The sequence below is a fragment of the Balaenoptera acutorostrata genome, chromosome 1 (assembly GCF_949987535.1).
Source record: "Balaenoptera acutorostrata chromosome 1, mBalAcu1.1, whole genome shotgun sequence".
Taxonomy (NCBI): Eukaryota; Metazoa; Chordata; class Mammalia; order Artiodactyla; family Balaenopteridae; genus Balaenoptera; species Balaenoptera acutorostrata.
This window is the reverse complement of record NC_080064.1, coordinates 85887747-85908002: the sequence shown is the minus strand read 5'-3', so window position 1 is coordinate 85908002 and position 20256 is coordinate 85887747. Positions and strand designations below refer to the sequence as shown.

The window sequence follows — 20256 nt, the reverse complement described above, 5'->3', positions numbered from 1 at the left end:
CAAATACTAGCTAATATGAAATTAGCATTCATTCTATGCCAGACACTGTGAAAAGTTCTCTGTATGTATTAACACATTTAATCCTCACACTAGCCTTAGAACATGGGGACTACTATCATTATATCCATGACAAATGTGAAAGCTGAGACAGTGAAGCTGACCCAGCTTTTGAACTGAGGATGTCTGGATTTGGACCACATACTCTTAATGATTATGCATACTCCTTCACCGTAAACATTTCCTCTTGGGCCCTGATTTGCTCAACTACCATCCCATTTCTCCTTCCTTCCTAAAGCACTTATTCAAAGAGTAGTAAGTACTTTCTTATCAAATTTACATTCCTAATCCATTATAATTTGATTTATACCCATTCTTATAAGAATAAACTTTATGGTAACTACTAAACTGAATAGGCACTTCTAATTTTAACCCTATTTATTTCATCCCTCAATCCCTTACTTCTTTACTTTCCCACAACATAAATGTGTAGTGCTTAAAGTTTCAATTTCAAGTCTTTAGCCCTCTTGCTCTCTTATACCTGAGAATCTTAAACCAAAGTTTTTTTTTTCTTTCAGTTTTACTGAGATATAATGGGCATACAGCACTGTCTAAGTTTAAGGTGTGCAGCATAATGATTTGACTTACATCATGAAATGATTATCACAGTCTCATATAGATACAACATTAAAGAAATAGGAAAAAAAAATTTTCTCCTTGTGATGAGAACTCTTAGGATTTACTCTAACAAGTTTCATATATAACATAGAGCGGTGTTCGTTATATGTATCATGTTACATTACATCCCTAGTACTTATCTTATAACTGGAAGTTTGTACCTGTTGACCACCTTTATCCAATTTCTCCCCACCCCCAAGCCCTGTGTCTGGCAACTACAAATCTGATCTCTCTAAACCAAAGTTTTAAATATCACTCCTCTGGCCTTTCAAATTCTCAACCCCACAGAACTCTTGCCTAAGTCCTAGGCTGAATTTCCTACTATCTAGGTAGACTCCTCCACAAGTTTAATTCTTCATGAGTCATCATATCATAACGTGCCAAGTCCTATTACTTTTACATTTCATTTTTCCCATGTTTCTTTCTTTCCATTCTCATTTCTGTCCCTAGTTTAGATTCACAATTTTACCTTACTTAGACTAATAGTCTCCAGTATACTCCTTGGGATAGCATCAGTTCTAAGATCTTCTCTCAAACTAGTTATTTCTGACATCACTGCCTTTCATGTTTTCCCAATTACCCTATGCCTCTTTCACAACTGAATACTTGTCACTTCCTAAACATGCATGATATATTCTTCATCACATTTCTCATGCTGTGTTTTTTAAATCCTTTATTCTTATCCAAATCAAATGCCTTTGGCCCATAAAGCCCTTCCACATTCTCCTTTGGATGATAAATTACTCACTTCATTATGCTCTAATACTACATTAAACTCTATTATATATTTCAGTTTGCCTCACATTAGAGATATTCAGACGTATGCTGTCTCCACCGGAGTATAAACAAGATTACAAGCACAGAAACCTTGTAATTTTTCTGAGCCCCTACAGTACCCAGCACAGTGCTAAAATGACTGCTGAAAAACGCAATTAATGAATAAAGCAGGATGCCACTGAGGTGAGGTAGAATCCTTCTAGGAATGTGAAAAGCTCACAGCAATTACTTACAGAGGATAAGAAAAATTCAGAAAGGGGGGCAAAAAGGAGAGGTAGATTCAGAGACAGAATACCATTTTTAAATTAAAATCAAGATTAACAGGAAAAAGAAAAAATATAGAAATTAAAAGGAAGAGAAATATGAAGTTAGGAAGAACTCAGAAAAAAAAAACCACTAAAATTTCCTGTATGTATCTATTGCTTTCTTGGTGCATCTTTAGAGACTGAAAACTTCCTGCATAATTTTTACCTCCTTCAGATAGAGGCACATTTTATACTATGGTCACAAATGCATAGTTTTTCTTCTACTAATTGCAGAGGTAGCAGTAATATACTTTAGAAGGCTTTACTTTTAGCCACACCACATACATAACTGTCAACTCTTAAAAATTTTTCAAGATTAAATCTACAGTATAACAATTTAAATCTGTCTTCTACATCCAAAGGCTGAAGTTGATTACCACTGAATCAACTTCTGTTGTTTAGCTGTTTAGCTTTAAAAATATGAACACCAGGATAAATATGAGAAAGGTTTTCAAGTATGTGACAGGGTATCATGGAAAAGGAGGAGGTAAACGTAGGATTAATAAAAGAAATTTCTTAGAGCTATAGCTGAGAACAATAGAATGGATGACCATAAATCAGTTTAGGACTATAAAATCAACCATTAAGAACTCTGAATGAAAATGTGTACCCTGGATAGTTAAAAAGCAGCCTACAAATAACATTTTAGCCCTACAGTTATAAGCTTATTCCATTTGAGAAGGCTGGTAAATAAGTAAATATGAACTGATGTAATAATGTATTTCTCCTAATGTTTATGGCACGTTATACCTCCAAAGTATGAAGTATGCAATTACCACCAACTATTTCCTTTGCTGAGAAGACAAAAAACTTCCAGATTTAAAACATATTAATTCAAATATTATATAAAATGTACTTGGAGTTAAATAAACTCTTTAAAGGTTATTGCTTCAAGTTAATTCATGATTCACAAGTAAAAATGTTATCCAAATTTTAAAATGAACAATTCTACCCCAGCTCTTGCAACTTCCTCTTTAAAAGAGACATTTTAAAGACAGAAAGTGGTTAAGACTCCGTGCTCCCAATGCAGGGGGCCCGGGTTCGATCCCTGGTCAGGGAACTTAGAGCCTGTAGGCCGCAACTAAAGATCCCGCACGCCGCAACTAAGACCCGACACAGCCAAATAAATATTTTTTAAAAATGAATAAATAAATATGAATACACAAGAACACGTGATCTTAAAAAAAGAAAAAAAAGATGACACTATAAGGAAATAAATAGCCAGACCAATCCAGATTGTGGCATTTTCTAAAAGAATATAACTAGGTTTCCACAATAAGTCAATGGAACTGAGGGCTGGGGCAGAGGGAGAGGACTTTAACAGAGTAATAGACATTCAGGAGACATAACTACCAAATGCCATGTGTGGCCCCTGAGAAGATCCTATTCTGAACAAATCAATGCTTAAAAAACATTTTTTGAGACAACTGGGGAAATGCAAGATTGACTGCGTATTCAACAACATTAAGAAATCATCATCAATTTTGATAGGTATGATAATCAGGTTTTAATCAATTTTGATCAGGTATGCTTGGTAAGAAAATGCCATTATTTTAGAGAAATTATGGTAATGTTTGAGATGACATGATGTTAAGAATTTGCCTCAAAATACAAAAGAAAAAATAAACAGATAAAACAAGTGTGGGAACTAGTGAATTGAGATAATGGATATGATAACTGAAGTCTTTGATAATAAAAACTTAAAAAAAAACACCATGTAAATAACCCATTCAAAAGTAACAAAAACAAAAGCTTTCAGAAGTCATTTAAAAATAAATTTTAAAATATTAAGTTTAAAGTAAGTTTTAAAAAATATATTTAAAAAAAGTTTACTTGTTAATTTTATGCATCATAAACACATAGAAAAGAAAACCAAATTCAATTTAACAGCTAAACAGTATCAGTGGAATTGTACCGATACCAAGACAGATTTACATGGCATGAATAAAGAAAAGTATTAGAATACTGGCTCAATAGGTATAAAGTATGTTTTTATGAGAACACTAATAACTTCACTAAAAAACTATAAACTTTCCTCTATAGCAGTAATTCTCAACTCCCACTACATCTTGGAATCCTGGAATCTTAAAAAATTAGAAACCCACTAATCATTAGGGATTCTCAGTCTAGGGTAAGACCTGGTGATTTTGATGTGCAGGAAAGTTTGAGAAACACTGATCTATAAGAACTACATATTTACCCTTATGAATAAATGGTTGTTATATCTGTTCTCAATTACCAATTATTTTCACCTCAGAAGATATCCTATACAAAGTTTGCTTTGCTTTTCTGTTAAAACCTTATGATGAGAACGGCTGCTACTTATTAACTCAAACTACACAGAAGGCTCTACAGTAAGTATTCTTTGTACGTATTATCTGCATTAATTTTTAAAATGTAGACAACATGATCATGAAAAATTAATTACTTCTAGCAGTTTTTCTAAAAGTGACCCACCCCTTAATAAATTAACTACACTTCTTAAACATGATAAAATGGTCATTATAATGACATCTCAATTTATAATCTCAAGGATTTTTGATCACCTTGTTCTTTGATGTAGAATATGTGAATAACTAATAGTCTGCCAAGTTTGTGATTATGTATTTAAATGTCAGATTTCTAACTAATTACAAAGCACTCAGTCTCCATTCTTGAATAAATTACATTTTTTGGAGACACTGTGGTCCCTAGCACTAAAAAAAGGAAGCCGAGAATGCTAGTCTTAAAAAATTACTGTGTAAAATAAACCAATTAAAATTTATAATACTGATTCCAAATTAATTAAATTTAGTCAAGTGCTAGGATATAATATAAAAATCATACAAAGTAAAGTGAATCCCCCTAAATATTTAGCAGAAAAGAATTATCACCTAGTATCTGTGTTCTTACAGAATCTTTGAAATAAAAGGATACCGAGCAATTATTTCATTTTGGACAAGTACTCTTTGAGGAAGACTCAAGCAGGAAATGGATCCTATCAATATTAGTTTGTTGTACTTTGAAGTCACCTGACTTATTAAATATCACTAGAAGCAAATAAACAGAGAAAAAAATGTAGTCACCATTCCAGAAGGCATGACCTCACTAACGCAACAGTGTATGTCACTATTAAGAGTGTTTCATGACTACCTTAAAAAGCAAAACAGTAAGTGGTTCCTCATAAAGATAACAATACCCACCAAAGGTGTGGCGGGTAAAAAAAAAGTTACCTTAATGTCCTGTAAATGGAAACGTTTGGATTGTGATGAATTATTTTAAAATATTTTCCCGTAACTAGCCAGTCTAAAATATAAGTATAAAGTTGAATGCTTAGCTCATACCAAATATGAACATAATATCCTTAATATACATTTTACGTTTTGTACATCCTAATAGAAAGAATCCAGACAACCAATTCAGAGACTTGTAAGTACCTAATAAGCATTGAAAAATTATAAACTAGTTCATAAAATAATAACAATTATAATAAGCTGGTAGAGGAAAAAGTACAATAGCCAGCCTCATATACCATTCATGTTAGTTTAAATTAACATCAACATTCTAGAAAGAAATTTGCAACAAGATTCAGAAGGCTTTAACATTTTCTTTGACCCAATGATTCTAGTTCTAGGAATCTAGTCTAAGTAAATAAGAGACAAAAAATTATGTATGTACAGGTGTTTGTCACAGCGCCATTTATACTAATGAAAAGTATGAAAGTAGACTAAATGTCCAACATACTTCCAAAAGTATTATATATCCACTAGAATGTTATGAAGCTATTATAATTATCATTTTTCCAAAAAATTCTCAGTAGAATAATTCAAATAAAACACAAAACCGCAAATAGTGTGATTTTAATTTTGTACAAAATATGTATTTACATAGAAAGAAAAAAATATCAAAATATAAGTAATCTCATAAATTATAAATTCCATTATTTGATTTTTAAAACTTGTAACTCACCCACTTTCAAAAACTACTTGCAGACATTTAAAATAAAAAACCCCAGTTTTAAGATGTAAAACCATTATAACAGGTAAACGATGAAGTCATTTAGTAAAGGAAGGTAAATTCACATATTTTCACTACAAAATATTTTCCTTGTTCTTATCAGGCAGAGCACAGAAACAAAAATACAGACATACCTTGGAGATACTGCAGCTTTGGTTCCAGACCACCACAATAAAGCAAGTATTGCAATAAAGTGAGTCACACAAATTTTATGGTTTTTCTGTGCATATAAAAGCTATGTTTACAGTATACCGTAGTCTATTAGGTGTGTAAACATCATTATGTCTAAAAAAAAAATGTATATATACCTTAATTACAAAATACTTTATTGCTAAAAAATGCTAACCATCATCTGACAATGCAGGGTTGCCACAAACCTTCAATTTGTTTTTAAAAAACAAAAACAAAACAGTATCTGTGAAGCACAATGAAACGAGGTATGCCAGCATATTATATTAAAATATTCAAGACAGAGCTGGAAGAAGACACCAGACGAATTTATTTACTAAGAACTAAGCAACTTTACTCATATTCTTTTAATGCAAAAATGTAGAACACTTGAAAAATGATAAAAGCACTGAATAAGACAGAAGTTAGTTATGGCATAACTTCATAATCTTTTATGAGAAAGACATTATTATTACTTTAAAAAAATTCCATCAAAGCCATGAGATTACAAGGAAAATGATGATGAATTCCCTCTAACCATGACTCCACCCAGAATCAAAAACACATACGAACTCATCTAACTACACCCAAATGAGCAAACACACATAGCTCTTAGGGTCCAAGAAAGTGATTATTATGGTCATATGTTTGACGCTAGCTGAAGTTTCTTGGTATTTTACCCTTGTTTCTTTAATGAGTTGCATGTAATATTTTAAATTTCTTAGAAACTACTATAAAAAATCTTGTTGTCATCTTCTACTTTGGTTATTTTAAGGATTAAATAATGTATCTGCTAAGTGACTTGCAGAATGCCTATGACATAGAAGCTCTTCAATAAATGTAGATTTTTGTCTTTTCTATAAAATAATTTCTATCAGTTAAAAAAATGTAAAAAAAAAAAATGTAAGAATTCACAGTAACAATTACAAGCAAAGGCCATGTATCACTCATTATTGTCTCACTCTTGACTTTAAAAAATGGTACACCATGTAATAGTCAATATTATCTACTTACAAGCCAAGTTGAGGGAATAAAGCCTTAAATTAGCCCCACACAGTGATAGAGATTCTCTCAAGAAAGAATGTTGTCAACCTAAAGAATCTATTATGGTCATGATAAACTGCTATGACTTGTGCTTAGATGTATTAGACAATTAGAATAAAGGGTCAGTTTTGTCTAAAATTACCAGAATTAATTTCACATATCAAATGCTCCTCTTGTGCATTAGTGTGTGTTGGTTCATAGATGTATCACTTATATTACATATTTATAAATGGATAACACATGCTACATATTCACAGTAAGTAAATATTTCCCAAAATTACTTCATTCTAATGCTTTTCCTTTTTTAATTGATGAACATAAACTAAACTGTAAGAACTAGTTTGTGACTCATCAATCTTGGGTTCCATATGTATAGAAACACTCATTTAAAGATAATCTTACAAACTTCAGAAACCAAGAATTTCCTGAATACATCAAATAAAACTGTAAAATTTCATCTTAAATTATAAATCACTTATTTTACTTACAAAATAACATTTTCCTTTATTTTTTCTTCATCTTGACTCTGTCAACTATTAGTTGCAAATTTTTGTTTTGTTTTGTTTTTTGATTAGGTGGGTCAAATCCATTGTAGAATGAGGTGAAATACAATGATTAAGACAAAATGCAAATACTGATAAATACCAAAATAAATTTTATATAAAATTCTTTCTAGTTAAAATTGTTTAAAAGAGAGAGTATAATATGCTTTGAAAAAATCTATACACCTACTCCCATTATATGTTGCATCTGTTAACTTTTCATTGTCTGCGCAGTGCTAAATTGAAACAATTAGATTGGCCCTAAAGAATATGCACAAGGGCCCCTAGACAGCATGACTTCAATTTAAAGTGTAAATATTTTATTAAGAACTCAACAGTATTTCTTCATTAGAGCTTTTCCTCTTCTATTCTGGGAGAGAAGATGAGAGTGGTGAAAAAGAATATAACTGATATAATTTTCATTATACTTATGAATTTAGGGTTTTCTTCCAACAGCATTCATATGCTTTCTTACCTGATGGGGGGAGAAACCTAATTTCTTAAATTCCAAAATGGGAGATTCATTATACTTACTGGAGTTTAACAGGCACTTTCCCATTTGGCAAAATGGGAGAAAAGTGGTATAGACAATAAAAATCATACCTAAGAGAGATGTCTCCTTGGCAAATGCTGCAGCAATAGCTGGGTCCAATGCAGGTTGTCCATCCCCAGATGGAAGATCAGGTCGAGTATAATCCCTACTTTTATCATTGTTGTATTTTACATTCAAATTCACAAGTTTGGAAAAATCAATCCTTAGGGTACAGCAAGCATTATAAATATTCTGACCATCTAGGGCCTGTAAAAGTGAACAAAATACATCAGCAATCTTAAGAAATAAAAATTAGAAAAAGTATGACTTTGACAAATAAAACTCAACAATGAAAAACTGCACATAAAAGCCGCCAGGAAAGGGATCAAATTCCATACCCTGTTCTTTACTATCCCAGCTGTACATATATTGGTTTCCACAAATACTATCTTCTTTAAATAGAAAAGTGTTACCTAAATCTAAAATACAACCAGTTAAACATATGTGCTAATACTTTTAATTTTAAAAATCTGCAGAGGGACTTCCCTGGTGGCGCAGTGGATAAGACTCTGCGCTCCCAATGCAGGGGGCCCAGGTTCATTCCCTGGTCGGGGAACTAGATCCCACATGCCGCAACTAAGAGTTGGAATGTCTCAACTAAGGAGCTGGCGAGCCGCAACTAAGGAGACTGCCTGCCGCAACTAAGACCCCACACAACCAAATAAATAAATAAATATTTAAAAAAAAAATCTGCAGATATTTTAATTTAAAAAAATTAACAAGGGTCACAAATATAGTCAGTCCTGCCAAAGTAGTACCATAACAGTCTGCACAATACTTTAAAGTTAATTTTATTATACACATATCTTTTGCTGGATGGTAACACTTACAAAAATTGGTATAGGTATAAGGTAACTTCTGTTTGATGCCACATTAAATGAGGTGCCTCAAGACAAATAAATATCACTATGATGCATAATAGCAACTACCATGAAATGAGCAAAAACTCTTGGGTTGGCCCATAAGTTCGTCTGGGTTTTCCATAACATATTAAGGAAAACCCCAACAAACATTTTGGCCAATCCAATATTATCTTCCTTAACCTAGGTTGTTCAACCTGAATCAGAATAACTTGCTGAATAAGCAAATTCAACGTCATCCCAGGAAAGTTCTGGAATAGAAGGAGTACAAACTCTAGAGTTGAAAGGTCATCTTGAACAAGTTATTTAACCTTTCTGAATCTCAGAATCTTTCTGAACCTGGAAAACAGAGATGACAATGGCTGCCATGTTTCCTTGCAGGATTATGAGGATTAGATAAAAGATCACATATGTAAAAGCATATCATGAATTATAAAGGACTGTGCTGCTGTTATGATGATTATGTTTTTTTCTGTTCCTATATAATCACCAATGCTACTCCAGCTGGATAGAAACCTGGAATGAACTAGAGAACAGGGGAACACACTGTTAATTTTTCATTAGAAGAATGAACATTTACTGTATAAAATAACAGTCCAGAAATGAAGAACATGTTTAGCTCTATAATTCACCTCAAAAATGAAACCAATTCTTCTGATAACAATACATAAATAGATCACGCAGACCAAGATCTATTAAGTGTGTAAAACCAGAACTATATTAATAGTAGACCAATATATTTTTCACATTTGATGTTTGAAAGAGAATTTTTGTATTACCTCAGTATGACTATTTTAATTGTCACATTGTTGAAGAAGGAAAGTAACTGAAACAGACTTAAATATAATCAAGAGTGCCCTGTTACGGAAAAAGTAAACCTCTAGAGCTCCTTATGTATATAAAGCTTATAATTAAAATATTCCCACTCTAACAAAAGAAAACCCGTTCCTTTAATATACAAAATTAAGATTTATCCAAGGGGGAAAGTGTTGGGGGTGGTGGGATGAATTGGGAGATTGGGATTGACATGTATACACTAATATGTATAAAACAGATAATAAGAACCTGCTGTATAAAAAAATAAAATAAAATTCAAAAAAAGTTAAGATTTATGTGAATATATTTACCAAGCTAAAAACTAACCTAAAAACACAATTCAACCCAAGTTCACCAATTTCAATACATTACTGGTGAAAACTCACTTAAAGGGACTACATACACATCAGGATTTGAATTATATTTGAATTAGGCAATGTACCTATCATCACATGAGAATGAAAGCCAAGTGTCAACTCTCTCAGCCAGAATAATATAAGTATTAATTCAATACTCTGCTGTAAAGGCAAACAAAGCATTGAAAATAGGTCTTCATTTACTCATTCCTATAGGGGAAATGTTGAGCCAAGTAATAGAATCTGTATCTCTCCCCAATATATGAACGTCAAAAGATGAGCAGCAAAATTCACTCTTAGGTGACTATTTCAATAACATCATACAAAAAAATCTGATATCTTGTAAGAAAAGACCTGGCTTTGGGTCATATTATCTAAATTAATGCAAAAAAGTAATGTACTGACACAAAATCACTAACTTCACAATAAGCAGTTTCTTTGGGGCTGAGTTCTTTCAATGAGGTTGACTGCCAAATACCTACAATGAATATGCTAACTGCTAGAAAGCCCTCTAGAAGCCTTTGACATTCTTCCTTTAATTAAAAAAAAAATATCTTTATGTAGATGGAAGATACACAAGTATACCTAAGATACAAAAGCTAGAGAAATCAGGAAACAATATGTAAATTAAAATCACCTGTTATAGCAACATACGAGAGGAACAAGAGCTGAGGATACATGAGAATAGAAATCCAGGCACTTTCAATAGCTGGCTGAGGTAAGATGACTACAAATGAGGTAAGGAGAAAAATCAAATTAAACTATATATGCAAGCTCACTTCAAGCTCATGTGTTTGCAAAATTCCAGGAAATAATGGCAGCACACAAGTCAGTCTGTGTTCAGCAGTCGGGATTGCAGGGATCTTGCTAGAGCAAAGATTTCTGACAGTAAAAGCTCAAGTTAATTTGCAGAAAGGCCTCTCAAATGTGTCTATGCAAAGGGAAGGTTTGGAGTACACAAAAACAATCAGGAAAAAGTATTTTCAAATGAAGTATAAGATTTATGGCAAAAACATGGTAAACTCAGTAAAGACGTTAAATACAGAATGTATAATTAACAACACAATAAAACATTGCATATGGATTAAAAACAGGAAAAGCCACCAATGAAACTAATGAAATACACTCTCCTGGAAGGAATCATTAATGAGAAACAATCCACTTGCATATTAAAACAGAGTGACCATATTAAAGGATTTCCAAAAGACACAGTGTCACTGTCCAGTGTCAACTGTACACATTCCTAATAGAAATAGATAACACACCTGAAAAGCTGTCTCTAATAACATAAAAACAAAAACAGCTATTTTCTACCATGTGTGTTATAATTTCAGGGTTGTATAAAACAATTTTTAAAAGTCCAGGTGAAAAGGAGATTACTTCTATTTCTCGAAAATATAGAAACCAAACTAGAAAGCCACAGTAAGTGATATCTTTGCCCAATACACTGCTTGACAATAAACAAGATTTTTGAAAAAGGCATTAGGGCATTTTCTTTAATAAATGTGAAGATCATTTAAAACAATTTACTTTTTACTTGACAATTATGATTGTTACAATGACTTGTGATTACCACCCTAAATGTCAACCCTCAATATACATTACCTTTTCTGTTGACTTAAGAGGTTTTTAAAGCCAACCTCAGGACAAATTTAGGAGATGGTTACATTTTTCCCCTCCAACCCTCACTAATAAAACTCCATTGTTAATATGTTTTTTTCCGAGTTGCTCTTCTCTTATAAAGCAAAATGCTAGGGGGAAAGAATTCCAATTAACTGAAAATAATTGCCAAAGATGATAACTAATATATGGAAAGTTTGGTTGGCTCTGTCACTCAAGCTGCCTTTACATAGCAGTGATTCCCAGGGCATTCAAAACAAAACAGAGTAGTGGGCTCCCAACCCCAAAGATTAGAACTGTTAGTTCAGGATAGCCAGAGTCCCATTTTGTATAAGCAATCTATATGATAAGAATGTATCTGGACCACAGTCTGATAAGAATGGGCTCTGGACCATACTTTAAAGAATACTATAATTCTCTTGCCCCAAACCTAAAGGTACACTATGCCTGCTAAATGAATTCCCAGGGCGTAAGCAATATTTTGTCATTCTCTCATTCATTTGAACAACAATCATTATAGAAGTGGAGAAGCAGGCTTGAGATTCTCTTCCCAAATTCTTATTCCTTACCTATAAATTTTACATGATCTCTACTGTTTTAACAAGCATAAAAATACAGCAACTGAATTACAAAGTTTAGAACCAACTCATTTTATAATACACCGAGATGTACATGGATGGTTGAAAGGTTGGAAGGATCTACAGCACTCCAGATGCTGGGAAAGTTGTGACACGGGTTGAAAAAGCCCTAATACCTGTAATACACCATACACTATGCTAGGTTCTAAAAATGTAGCAGGGAACAAAGTAGACATGATACTCACTCATATATAACTTATAGTCCAACAGATAATACACTTAACAAGTAATTATAAGTTTGGTGTGCAGTGGTGAGAACTAAGAAAGGAAGGGATCCAATCTAGTTGAAAGGTTATGAAAGATCTGAGAAGAGACTTCTAAACTGATACTTGAAAGAGAGGTAGAAGTTGGGCATAAAGAGATGGAGAGAACAGTTTCAGCAAACAGAACAGCAAGCTGTAAGCCCAGAGATCAGAGAATATATAGCATATGCAAGCATTTAAAGAAGTCCGATATGGTTAAAGAGGTGGAAGATGAGACTGGAGAGGCAAGATTTAGTTTTATAAGCTATGTTAAAGAAGGAGAATTTTATATTAAGGACAAAAATCAGTCACTGAAGGGCACTGAGAAAGGAAGAAATGACTTTGAGATCATTCTTAAAACTCAAAGTGGTGAGTTTTGTCAGAAGGCCAATGAAGCACAGATTTAAGAGATGATGGCTTAGATCAGTGCTACTCAAACTGTGGTTCATGGACTAGCAACCCAAGTCACTCTGCATGAAGAGAAGCTTGTGTCCGAATTTATTATCAACACTGACACTAAACAAACTATAGCTAAAAGTATGCTAATTTGTATTTTGGCACAAGCTCCTTGTAGCATCAAAGACCAACACTTCGAATGACACTAGCTTAGACTATGGTGATGGCAAGAGAGTTGGAGACAAAAGGATAGATTCAACAGAAATTTAGGATCTAGAATCAGTACTATTTGGTATTAAGCTGAAAGGAAGAGGAATAAAGGAAGATTCAATGTTTTCTGGCTTGTTTCTTAGATTCATAGTACCTTGACCTTTATTGACATAGAAAATACAGGCTTTCGTATTTTTGGTGGTGGGGGGTGGTGGTGACAGGAGTTAATTGAACACGCTAAGTTTGAAGGTGCCCCATGGTCCATGGGTTCCTAATCTGGGTCTCTTAGAAGAGGTCTGAGCTAGAAAAAGTGATATGAGTACTGTCAGAATCACAAAGGTGTAACTGAGCTGTGTGTAACAGCTGAAGTCCCCGTGGTGGAAGGGGAGGGATATAACAAGGAAGGGACAGAGAGGTGGGATATATATAGGTGAGAAGTGTCAGAGACGAGAAAAGAGGATTTTAAGAAAGGGAAAGAAAGGTTCAATGTCAAATGTTACCTAAGGTTAGTTAAGATAAGGACTGAATAATGCTGTGGAGATTTAGCTACTCTAGTGATCATTGGTGACACGAGGGAGAAAAATATGGATAAATAGGGGCTGAAACCAAATTACTCTAAGTAGAGAAATAAGAAGAGGATAATAAGTATTAACAGCAAATAAAGACAGCTTATTTAAGAAGTCTAGTTATAAATGAAAAAAGGGAAGAGAGACAAGGTGTTAGATGGACAGATATATGGAATACAGAATTAAGGGTAAATTCATTTAAAAAATGAGAGAACACTTAAGCACACTTGAAACACTGGTGAGAAGTAACCAACAAAGAGAAAAATACAAGAGAAAGAGGGGATGAAAATGCAAAGGCTCTTAACAGGCAGAAGAGGATGGTATCTGGTGTTTACTGGTCTTAGAAATACCTATGCCTTTTATTTAGAAGAGACAGATATGTGTGGGTATAAGTAGATTTTGTGAGAAATACTGATGGAGTTTCCATCTGATAGTTTCTATTTTTTCTGAGAAGCAGCAGGCAAGGTTGTAAGAAAGAGTGAAGAGAGACTTGGTGGAAAGAGAAATTTCAATCTGATATAGTCATTGTGGAAAATGGGAGAACAGACTGAAGAAATGTGGTAAGATTTTGCAAGCAGAGGGCCTATTTGTAGTTGATGCTGAAGAATTTAAACTGGTATCAATTGGTTAGATTATGTGATATTCTCTAGGTACAGTCCACAGTCCAGATAAAGGCATCAAGAAAAATGACTGGAGTCATCAAAAGTATATGTTTAAACAAGGAATCTGGATTAAAAGAAATTGGGACAAGCAAGTTTAGGAAACAAACTCCTTTTTCCTTCTCCAATAAGTGAAATATAGTTGAGTTCAGATACCAGAATAAAAGCTTAATTATTACCTACTTTCTTAGAATTACAATTGTAGATCTTTGCAGAGAAGAACTGAGTGTATATAAACATTCACAAACACCAAGTGTAATGCTTATTTTCTGTACACAGAAGACTGGTTAAATGAAAACCTATCAAATACTGAAAGATATATATAAACTACTTTCCCCATTGAGTTGTAGAGCCCAAATGCAGTATTAATTCTGAATCAAATTCCATTTCACTGGTCCTTTACCAAATACTCCTCCTCTGGATCAGAAGGGAATGACAAAGAAAATATTCCATATTAAGAAAAATGCACACTATATTTAAATTTGTTTGAAGCTGTGAAAAGTGCCATCGAGAACATGGCTTCTAGATTGTCTGCTATTCATCAAACCTCATACCACAATGATTTTGGTAACTCTTTAAATATAAAATAGCTCCAAAGTTGGAGGGCTGGGGCATGTTAGGAAAGACAATTATTTTTTTAAAGAACTCTAATTGCTGAAAAGGGAAACATAATATGATTAGATCATGCAATTGGGAACCAGTGAGTAGCAACACACTGGAGAAAAGTAGACTAAAAAAATGTCAACTTTACAGATAGTGTACATTATAAGTAATTTACTTCTTTAAATCTTAGCATCCCCTTGTAACACAGGAAAAATTCCTGTTCTGTTTATAACACGGAGTAGTCAGAAAAAAATGAGATAACAGCACTTGGTAAACCATTTCAATTATGCTATTATTACTAGTAAAGCCTTTCTGCTACCTGAAGCTATTTTTGCTCCCCAAATGAGATTCTAAGGATGAAATGCAATGAAACAATAATTAAAAATGGCCTGGTTCCATACAAGCTATCTTGATCTGGAGGAAGTATTGAAGTAATAGACCATAATTAGTCTGAAAGTAAAAGTGTGAAAGGGAGAAAAAAGGTAAGACAAATATAAGTAGAGACAGTTGATTTAATGGTTTAATAATAAATATTTAATGTTTTAATAATGGAATAAAAATGAGATACTACAGCACAAGAAGTTAAAGAGACAGACAAAGGTAGATTTAAATAAGATACACAAACAGAAGATTAGGCATTTAGAAACAAAGATATGGTATGCAGTTTTCAGTGGTAGCTATGACAGGGGTAGATTTTACTGCTTTGAACAGTTTCTTACCATCCATATAAAATAACAACAACAACAACAACAAAAAGGTAAGTAATGTGAATAAAAGGGAGACTAAGAACTTATTCAAAAAACCTATCTTTTAAAAAAATACTTAAAAAGAATACTGAAAATAGACTGAGAGCCTATCATAGCATTGAGCCACACGTCTATTGATGTATTTCAGCCAAACTATCTTATAGCTAAATTAATTACTTTGAAACTCCCACTGGAAAATGTAAAATCTTATACAGGTATGCATGCACAATACAATCCTGCTATATCCTCAAGAGCACAAAACTTCTGGACCTAAATCAAACAAAAATGCAAAATATAAGCCTATATTACAGATAACTACAAATATGAGTAATGTTAAAAATAAACATTTTTTTAATCATAAATACTAAGCTTTTCTAATACTATCTTAATGACAATAATGTGTGCCATCTAAAATGCTATATGGTATTGCTAAGTTATGTCAGTATTAATAACATTAGCTACACATATATATGTGTATATACATATACATTATCTGCCACTGAAAATTACAAACACAAAATCTCCCACTCTCTCAAAAAAAAGCTAGACTTACTAGTTTTGCTTGCTGAGCATTTACTGGATCGCCATACTGGAGAAGAGCTTGAAACTGGTTATTTTTTGTAAATGTGATTATCTTCAATACAGCACCAAACTTAGAAAATATCTGTTAAAACATTAAAATCAAAACAAATTTTATCTACTGTATTATTATTTCTCAATTTTATAGATAAACATGCAAATTAAACTAAACTTACTTGGTGAAGAACATCAAGTGTTACAGGGTAATACATATTGTCAATAATTATTCTCAGCACTGGACTCTGGGCTGGAGTCACTGCACTCTCACTAACTGTGGTGCCACTAAGAGGAGTATTTGCTGTCTGGACAGCTGTCACAGCTTGAAGAACCGCTTGAGCACGCTAAAAAATGAAAGATAAGCACTTTAGAAACATTCCTGGTATTTTCACCTATACTTTGCTACACGTTACAATATTAAATTCTTTTCTAGAACACATATAGATTAAATAAAATTTAATACTCAATAAATACTTTTGAGCACCTGCCATGAGCCAGGGATTATAATTCAAGTATTATACTAGTATTTACTTCAAAACAATTATCTAGGGTTTGGGACCAATGTGGAACAAGAAAGACAGTCAGTGTAATTTATTCTCAAAACAACAAGATGTAGTCTGACAGATTCAGAAAATGTTTTAAACAGAAACTTCTAGAGAACAATGAAACTTTAACATTATTCATTCCATAAAAAAGGCACATAGTAAACCTTAACAAGGGGATTACTAGATTATCCAAAAGAACTCCCATAAACCTTATTATTTCCAATAAATCTGAGAAGAATATTCAGTTACAAATTAAGTCTTTTTTTCATACTAGCATAACTTCTGAAACCAAAATTTTTAGAACAGAAATTGATGTATACCATACTACAAAGCTATAAAATTTTCAGGAATACTTCAAAATAAAATATGAAGAATATTTTCCATACATGTTATGGTATCTAATACACTATTATTTTACATAGGACTAGTAAGATATTGATAATTAAACCATGACAGATCAACTATTATAAGACACATCGTGATTTCTGAGATTTTAAAATGAGAAAAAATATATATATGGAACTGAAAAAATACAGTATTTTTAGAAAATCTGTCAACTAAATCACATGTTAAATGCTCCAAAAAGACTGCCTTTATTACTATTATGCCTTTCCTATTATTACTGACAGATTCACTGATAAGGAATAATTTCTTTCTACCTTATCTGGGGTCAGAAAACCTATATAAAGGCAAATAACTGTTAGATATAATAATGACAAATACCTCTACACTGCTTTATAGTTTGAAAAAGTTGTATTGGCAGATAACAGGAATATAAACAGAGCACAGTGATGAATGAAAAGGAAGGTGGACACAAAAGAATGAGAACACTTAATAAGGAATGATCAGTGTTCCCTTCAGCAGCACATGTACTAAAATTGGAACAACACAGAGATTAGCATGGCCCTATGCAAATATGACCTCAAAATCATGAAGTGTCACATTTTTTCTGGACCTATTAACTAATGTGGTGGTGGTAATCATTTTGCAAAATATAAATATATCACATCACCTTAAAACTCAAACAATGTGTATGTGAACTATATCTCAAAAAAGGTGGGAGGATGGTCATTTCACTGAAATATTATATAACCAGGAAATCATATAGCTTGGTATTCAAAGAGATCACACACTCATCTAGTCAAACTTCATCATCTAAATGCTAATTAAGTAAAATATGACCTATAAATTTATGTTAAAGTGACTTGTTAATTCAAATCCAACATTTTGAAACATACAATAAATATTTAATACAATGGGCACATTTATACTACTATAAAGAATAGTTATAAAAAAAAGGGGATAAAAAGATTTCTAGAACAATGTTTGTTAATTTAAACATCTGAACATATTTAACCCAATATATATTTAACTAAAGTATTTTAAGTAGCTCACTGCAAGTAGCTCACTGTTCACTTTCTTCATTAGTGAACATGTCTTTATATACATTTATTAAAATAAGCATGGAAATATCACAACTTAGAACAACTCTAACATCTGCTATTTTAAACAATGGAACGTCTTCTTAAAATAGGAATCACATGATCATGGTGTACTATCCAAACAGTATAAAAAGTTAAGGTTCCTCTGCAACCCAGTTACCCTGTCTGCTTTCCCTACTACACAAGCATATATGTATATATGTACGCCATACAAACATGTTAAGTACTCATCTACTGCATACTTTTCTTTCCCATACTATTCACTGTTCTCCATCTTCCTTTTTCACTTTAACAATTACATTCTCTATTATCATTAACAAGTAACTTCATACATTTTTTTTGTCTCATTTATGTGTAGCTTTTTTTTTAACATCTTTATTGGAGTATAATTGCTTTACAATGGTGTGTTAGTTTCTGCTTTATAACAAAGTGAATCAGCTATACATATATCCCTACATCTCCTCCCTCTTGCATCTCCCTCCCCCATTTTTTTTTAAATAAATAAATTTACTTATTTATTTATTTATTTTTGGCTGCATTGCGTCTTCGTTGCTGTGTGCGGGCTTTCTCTAGTTGTGGCGAGTAGGGGCTACTCTTCGTTGCGGTGCGCAGGCTTCTCATTGCGGTGGCTTCTCTTGTTGCAGAGCACGGGCTCTAGGCGCGTGGGTTTCAGTAGTTGTGGCATGTGGGCTCAGTAGTTGTGGTTTGCAGGCTCTAGAGAGCAGGCTCAGTAGTGTGGTGCACGGGCTTAGTTGCTCTGCAGCATGTGGGATCTTCCTGGACCAGGGCTCAAACCCGTGTCTCCTGCACTGGCAGGCGGATTCTTAACCACTGCGCCACCAGGGAAGCCTCTTCATACGTTTTTTTAAAAAAATTCATGGAGCAGAGTTGGCTTGCCAACCTAGATTTTAATTAAACTTCATATTGGAACAATCATATACACATAAAAGGACACAAATCGTAAGTATATACAGCTCAATAAAACTTCACAAATAGAACATATCTGTGAAAGGACTATCTACATAAAAAATAGAACATTACCAACACTCCAGAAGCCACACACATGCTTTCTCCCAGTTATATAAATGGAACCATATAGTATGTGTTCTACTTTGATCTGGCTTCTTCCAATAAACGTAATTTTTATGATGTTCATCCAATTTCTAGAGGCACCAGTAGCTTGTTCATTCTTTTTGCCAGTCAGTATTCCAACGAATAAATATACCACAACACATTCTACAGCTGCTGAACATGTGGATCATTTCCAGCTCTGGGCTATTACATACAGTGTGCCATGAACTTTCTTATACGTATCTTTTCATGCACATATGTATGTATTTTCTCAGATACGTGACTAGTAAAAATTACTACGTCAAAGAATATGTATATGCTCAGCTTTAGTAGATATTTCAAGGTTTTAAAAATGATTCTACCAATTTACATTCTCATCACTTATTTACGGAAGTTCAAGCTTCTCTACATTGTTCCAATACTTGGTACTACCGGTCTTAATTTTATCCAGTATGGTATACATGGCAGTATCTCACTGTGAGCTTCATTTGTATTAAGGGTTCTTAATCCAAACCTAATCCACTCTGTGGATCAGAGGATGGCTTTCAAGGAAACTAACTAATGGGAAACCTGAAGATGTCTAACAAGTGGCCATGTGAAGTGAGGGATGGAAAGGTGGTGCAAAGGCAGGCAGGCCACAATATTCCAGGTAAAAGGGACAGCACAGAAACACAATGGCCTCCAAAGACAAAATAAGAGAAAGCATGCCAGTTTACAGGCGCTACACTTACTACTGGGATAGAAGCACAGGAAAATAGGGTGGGAGTAGCCATAAGACAGAAACAGTACTCATCTCAGAAAGGGCCTTTAC

General features: G+C 33.2%; 1 protein-coding gene and 1 non-coding gene across 5 annotated transcripts in view; one reads left to right on the top strand and one right to left on the bottom strand.

Annotated features, from left to right (window-relative positions):
• PTBP2 (polypyrimidine tract binding protein 2) overlaps positions 1-20256 on the bottom strand; it is an 80898-nt gene that overhangs the window by 17122 nt on the left and 43520 nt on the right. For all 4 annotated transcript variants that reach the window (XM_057540617.1, XM_057540595.1, XM_057540600.1 and 1 more), the window contains exons 6-8: positions 16567-16731; positions 16365-16475; positions 8111-8306 (exon numbers count right to left, since the gene is read on the bottom strand). In XM_057540617.1, coding sequence (XP_057396600.1) covers positions 8111-8306; positions 16365-16475; positions 16567-16731 — 472 coding nt within the window. The remainder of the gene's footprint in view (positions 1-8110; positions 8307-16364; positions 16476-16566; positions 16732-20256) is intronic.
• LOC114236235 (U6 spliceosomal RNA) lies at positions 17781-17882 on the top strand. The gene has a single exon (XR_003622224.1). It is a non-coding gene; the product is annotated as a U6 spliceosomal RNA (small nuclear RNA).